The sequence below is a fragment of the Tachysurus fulvidraco genome, chromosome 2 (assembly GCF_022655615.1).
Source record: "Tachysurus fulvidraco isolate hzauxx_2018 chromosome 2, HZAU_PFXX_2.0, whole genome shotgun sequence".
NCBI lineage: Eukaryota > Metazoa > Chordata > Actinopteri > Siluriformes > Bagridae > Tachysurus > Tachysurus fulvidraco.
This window is the reverse complement of record NC_062519.1, coordinates 20,156,980-20,163,402: the sequence shown is the minus strand read 5'-3', so window position 1 is coordinate 20,163,402 and position 6,423 is coordinate 20,156,980. Positions and strand designations below refer to the sequence as shown.

The following is a 6,423-nucleotide window of genomic DNA, read 5'->3' as shown; positions in this document are numbered from 1 at the left end:
TTTACTTATTTTTCATTTTATTTTTTAACTTATTTACTCATTTTTTTATTTTTCTTATTTTTTTGTCATTATATTTTTTTATTTTTGATTTAATTAATTAATTAATTTATTTTTCCATTTTATTTATTGATGTGTCATTTTATTTATTTATTTTTTATTGTTTATGTACATAATTATCACAAATAATCCAACAAACATACTTTTACGTCCTTTAATTTGAAACCAAAAGAACACTTTTACACTTCTGCTCTTAACCCCTTTACCAGACAGAAGTGATGTAAACTCTACACAATGGCAGTACGTTAAAAAGAGGCGTGAAATAAACAAACAACACCTGACTAACGGACACCACCGTCTTCATCATCATCGTCATCGTCATCATCATCACAAGTTCAAATCCCGCTCCTCGAGGGTGCGATTTGAAATCTGGTGCCTGCGCCGTGAGGGACGTCCCATCGGTCGCTTAAATCCGCCTCCAGACCTCAAGCTCGTGATGTTATTGGACAACCATCCGGAAACCACCGCCCCCTCCTTCACCTATTGGCTGTCAGGGGATCAGTAACGACCTTTAACGCACAGTGAGAAAGAGTGAGTTTATTCGGAGAGCCGTTGCGGGGATGAAACCGGCGGAACCGGGCGAGAAATTAGAGCCGCACTGTTTATAACAGTTATAACGACACGCCTGGGATCTGTGGAACGGAGCTCGCACTTCATATCCACATCAACATCGAGATCTGTGTGTTGTCTTTCTTCATTTTTTTCTTTTTCTGTGTGTTCCGTGGACGCGTCAGGAGCAAGGACGCGCGGCGGAGACGGTGATGCGGACACGGTGATGCGCCGTGCCACAGGGTTCCTCACAGCGCAGACGGTGACGCGGACACGGTGATGCGCCGTGCCACAGGGTTCCTCACAACGCAGACGCCCTTGTGGATCTATATTGTGTGGTGTTTGGGGCCACAAGGCTCTCATAAAGATTCTTCAGCAGAAGCCCGGTGACTCACTGCATGCTGCAGGAGCGAGGAGAGGGGACTCGCTGCATTCTAATAGGGGCAGAGACACGGAGGACTCGCCTCGGTGCTGTTACACACACACACACACACACACACACATACATACACACGCGCGCGCGCGCACTGCTGGAGCACTTTGCATCCACATCCACGCACTGTAGCGCGCGCTGGACCTCTCCGTGCGCATTAAAGGATGTAACCTGGCTTTTGTGTGGTTGGTCTTGTTGTTTTTTGTTTCTGTGACTGGACAGCGCGCTGTGTGCTGGGTAAGTGTGCATTTCTAATCTTCTGTTATTCCGTGAGGTGTGATGTGATGAGAGAGAGAGAGAGAGCAAGAGAGAGAGAGAGTCATGTGCGCGTCAAACCCCGAGCAGGACTTGCTGCTGTGTCACAACCGATGCAACAGATTTGTTAATTTTGTCCTTTTTTATTGGATGAGAGGGTTCGTAAATATTAAAGAAAACGACATTAAGGCATGAAATAAAAACGGTGAGCGCGTTATTTCTTTCAGCCCATCTGTATTCATAGTGTTGCATCAAGACGGACAGGTACAGATGGGGCCCCAGTTAAGCCGCTCTTTGTTATTAAAGCAACTCTATTAGTAAGCTGTACACACATGACATGAGTTGTGTATTTGTGTAGTTCAACTCGTGCGCATTTCTTTACAATTCTATTCCGCCGCGTGATAAATAAACACAGAGCTGTAAAGCGTCCGCGTTTCAAGGTTACATTATTTACACGCTGTTCACGTAGTTCGCTGTGGAATGAGGAATATTACGCGTCAGATGCGCTGAGGACGAGGGGAAGAAAAAGCCGCATTAAAAAAGAATAACAAAACAAAAAAAAAAGGATCAGTTTGATTGTAGATTATTTAATTAGTCAGGAATAATTTACCCGGCAGTAATCACGATTTGCCAAAAATAAATAAATAAATAAAAATGATGCGTTTCCCCACAAACAGTTTCTTTCTATGTGTTTTGCAGGAAATACGAATCGTAGAAAAAGGCTGAATGTCCGTGGAAGCCGAATGGTGGTGATCCAGTGCGCGCAGGCTTTCAGCAGAATATCAATTAGATGTTGAGCCGCAACGTCGTTTGTGGAAACGTCGAAGAAAAGACCGCACAATGTTCCTGGGCTTTGTTTCACCATGAACAGACTTGTAACCGGAGGTGTGAATTGTGAGATCACTGGACGGATCAACAGGTCGCAAGCGTAAAGCGCATCTGGAGCCATGGCGCTCGTGTCGAGAGGAATGTACCTCTCTGTTTTGTCTTTCCTTCTCTTGTGGGCACAAAGCCTTACGTTAAAAAACTTGAACTTTACGATCTCCGAGGAAAAGAACCAGGGTGTGATTGGAAACATTGCCAAAGACGCAGGGCTTGAGCTGAGGGAGCAGGGCAAAAAATCCAACTTCAGGGTGCTGGAGAATTCAGCTCCACACCTCATCGACGTGGACCCTGAAAGCGGGCTGCTCTTTATCAAGCAAAGGATTGATAGAGAAACACTGTGCAAACGAAACCCTAAGTGCCAGCTCTCTATGGAAGTCTTTGCCAATGACAAAGAGATCTACATGATTAAGGTAGACATACAGGACATAAACGACAATGCGCCCAGCTTTCCTTCTGATCAGATTGACATTGATATTTCAGAGAACGCTGCCCCCGGCACCCGCTTTCCCCTAGCCGCTGCTTACGATCCCGACACGCGGGAAAACGGCCTTAAAACATATCAAATCACACGAGATGATTACAGCATATTTTCTCTGGATGTGAAATCCAGAGGAGATGGAACTAAATTTCCTGAGCTGGTTGTCCAGAGGTCTTTAGATAGAGAGGAGCGCAGCCATCATACCCTCATTATAACTGCTACAGATGGAGGGGAGTATCCAAAGTCGGGTACAATGCAAATCAATGTGAAAGTAATTGATTCAAATGACAATAGCCCTGTTTTTGAGCAGTCCTCTTATGTTGTGGAAATTCCAGAGAATTCTCCAGCTGGCACGGTACTGATAGATTTAAATGCTACTGACCCTGATGAAGGAATTAATGGGCAGGTAACCTATTCTTTGAGTTTTTATGGCTCAGATAGAATCAAAGAACTGTTCTCAATAGACCCCAAAACGGGCGTCATAAAGATTCAGGGGAAAATCGACTATGAGGAAAACCCAATTATAGAAATTGACGTGCAGGCAAAGGATCAAGGTCCGAATCCTGTTCCTGGCCATTGCAAAGTTACTGTTAAAGTGCTTGACAAGAATGACAATTGGCCATCAATAGGCTTTGTGGCGGTTCGGCAGGGGGCAGTTAGTGAAGCAGCGCCCCCAGGGACTGTCATTGCTTTGGTGAGAGTGACAGACAAGGACTCTGGCCGCAACGGGCAGCTCCAGTGTAGGATTTTAGGCAATGTCCCCTTTAGACTTGAGGAGAACTCGGACAATTTCTACACAGTGGTGACAGATAGACCTCTGGATCGAGAAGCGAAGGATGAATACAACATTACAATCATGGCCAAAGACAGTGGTAACCCTCCACTGAATGCCACAAAATCTTTTACAGTCAAAATTCTGGACGAGAACGATAACGCGCCAAGGTTCACAAAGATGGTTTATTTACTTCAGGTGCCTGAAAACAACATCCCAGGAGAATATCTTGGTTCAGTTCTGGCTCATGACCCAGACTTGGGCCAAAATGGAACTGTTTCCTATTCCCTTCTTCCGTCAAACGTGAGCGAGGAATCCATTACCACGTACGTGAACATCAAACCGACCGATGGGGCCATTTATGCCCTAAGGAGTTTCAATTATGAGCAGACCAAATATTTTGATTTCAAGGTCCAGGCTAAGGACTCAGGTAATCCCCATCTGGAGAGTAACACTACAGTGCGTGTGAGTGTGCTTGATGTCAACGACAACATCCCAGTCATTGTGCTGCCCCTGTTGCAAAACGATACAGCAGAGATCCACGTCCCACGCAATGTTGGCGTAGGCCATGTGATCACAACGGTGAGAGCCGTGGACAACGACTTCGGTGAGAGCGGCCGCCTTACCTACGAGATCTCCGATGGCAACGAGGAGCACCTGTTTGAGATTGATTCGGTCACGGGAGAGGTGAGGACAGCTCAGCCACTGTGGGAGGAGGTGTCTTCTGTGGTGGAGCTCATCATCAAAGTGACAGACCACGGAAAGCCTACTCTGTCGGCCATGGCCAAGCTAATGGTGAAGGCGTATTCAGGGCCGCTGCCTGAAGGTGAGCCGCGGATAAACGCAGAGCAGCACGGCTGGGACGTGTCGCTCCCTTTGATTGTCACGCTTAGCGTCATTTCCGTCATGCTGATGGCAGCCATGATCGCAGTCGCCATCAAGTGCAAGCGGGAGAACAAGGAGATCCGCACCTACAACTGCCGCATCGCCGAGTACTCACACCCACAGCTGGGCAAAGGCAAAAAGAAGAAGATCAACAAGAATGACATCATGCTTGTGCAGAGCGAGGTGGAGGAACGCGACACCATGAACGTGATGAATGTAGTGAGCAGCCCCTCACTGGCCACCTCGCCGATGTACTTCGATTACCAGACACGCCTTCCCCTCAGCTCGCCTAGGTCCGAGGTCATGTACCTCAAACCGACAGCCAACAACCTCAGCGTTCCCCAAGGACACGTGGGTTGCCATACGAGTTTCACCGGGCCTGTGACTAGCACCACGGAGACTCCGGTTAACAGAATGTCGATAATTCAGGTACGCAAGGCTGTTTATGTTCTTTTTGATTTCTGACCCTGATTGTCCTTCCTGCTTTTGCTCTCTCTTCCTCTGTCATCTGAGAATTAAGTGAATAAGTGTGTGTATACACAACAGCTGGCATCGGGAAAGGTGGGGGAAAAAGGGACGGCAAGGTGGGAAGGGGGAACGTTTGTGATATGTAATGTTATTCACTCCCCTGCTTTATGTTCTGCAAAGCCTACATCTCTATCCATCTTTGACATCTGGCTAGTTTCAGGGTAATACATTTGTGTGAATTGAACAGATAGAATAAATCTATTACAGTGGTGTTGTTTAGACGCACTTGTAGGTAAGCGAGACGCTGATAAATAGACAGGCTTGGTGTCTTGCATTCATTATATGATTAATGCTTTACTGCTTTTGTTCATGAAGGGTACTCCACCAGTCTTGGTAAATGAATAGAGCTGTCATCAATCTCGCTAGCTCATTGTCTGTCCTTATTTACCTGGGTGTCTAATTTGAATTTGAGCACAGAACTTTTATATATATACATATATTAATATATATATATATATTATATTATATATATAATATATATTATATATATATATATATATTAAAAAATAAAGTCTCTATAGGTTAATGCTCGTGTACCTTCACTATAGTCATCAAGGGCTGGACTACAGACCTGTGCTTTTTGTCGAGGGAAATAAGGAGCTGTGTTGGATTCCTTCATTTCTTACTAATGCGTCTTTGTGTGCCGCACTTTGACTAAGCCACTGACAACTCCTGTGTCTCTGTTAATGCTAAGCCAGTTTAAAGGTATTTGAAATCTGTCGTGTCAAACAAGGCTAGAGTATTTTAGTCACTAGGAGCAGGAACGCAGGCTTGTGAGATTACAGCTAGCTACAAGTCATTTACCTGTCGCTCTGTCCTTTTCTCGTCCCTTTAACTTTCAGCAGTTTTCGTACTCACACAGAGTCCTGTCTTCTTGTGTCAGGTGACAAGCGAGTCTAGGTTTCAGCATATACGGCGTGGACCGGCGAGCGAGGTTTACGTTCACGCACCATATATAGAAGTGTCTGACGGAGGCTGTATTAATAAGAGCATGTCAGGTGTCAGAGAAACTAATAGGTATGAGAACAGAATCGACGTTAGGGCTATTTCAGCAGCTGCTAATTTGTGCATTTATGTTTCTTACCATGTCACCGTTAGGGAAGTGTCATGTTGCGAAAGAGGTGTCTGCTTTGTGTAAGCTGGATGTGGGCGTTCCAGTCCTGTCGCTGCGTATAAGCAGGTCAGCATGCGAGCGACCTTTTATGATGGGACTAATAATAAGCGGAATAATTGTCAATGCCTCAGCGGGCTGCAACTCATCATCAACAACCTGTGTATAGTACCACTCTTAACACCTCTTCACTCTGCAAAATAAAACAAACAAGCTTCAAACATCTCTCTCTCTCTCTCTCTCTCTCTCTCTCTCTCTCTCTCTCTCTCTCTCTCTCTCTCTCTCTCTCTATTACACACACACACACACACACACACACACACACACACACACACACACACACACACACACACACACTGTTATGGATTCTGGTTGCTGGATGTGCATAGATGTTAGAGCATCCTCTATCCATACAGAAAACTGTGCTTTATTTATTTATTTATTTATTTATTTATTTATTTATTTATTTA

General features: G+C 45.2%; 1 protein-coding gene across 1 annotated transcript in view; it reads left to right on the top strand.

Annotated features, from left to right (window-relative positions):
* Positions 1–561: 561 nt before the first annotated feature.
* pcdh17 (protocadherin 17) overlaps positions 562–6,423 on the top strand; it is a 64,734-nt gene continuing 58,872 nt past the window's right edge. The window contains exons 1-2 of the mRNA XM_047810207.1: positions 562–1,276; positions 1,994–4,743. Coding sequence (XP_047666163.1) covers positions 2,242–4,743 — 2,502 coding nt within the window. The 5' untranslated portion in view covers positions 562–1,276; positions 1,994–2,241. The remainder of the gene's footprint in view (positions 1,277–1,993; positions 4,744–6,423) is intronic.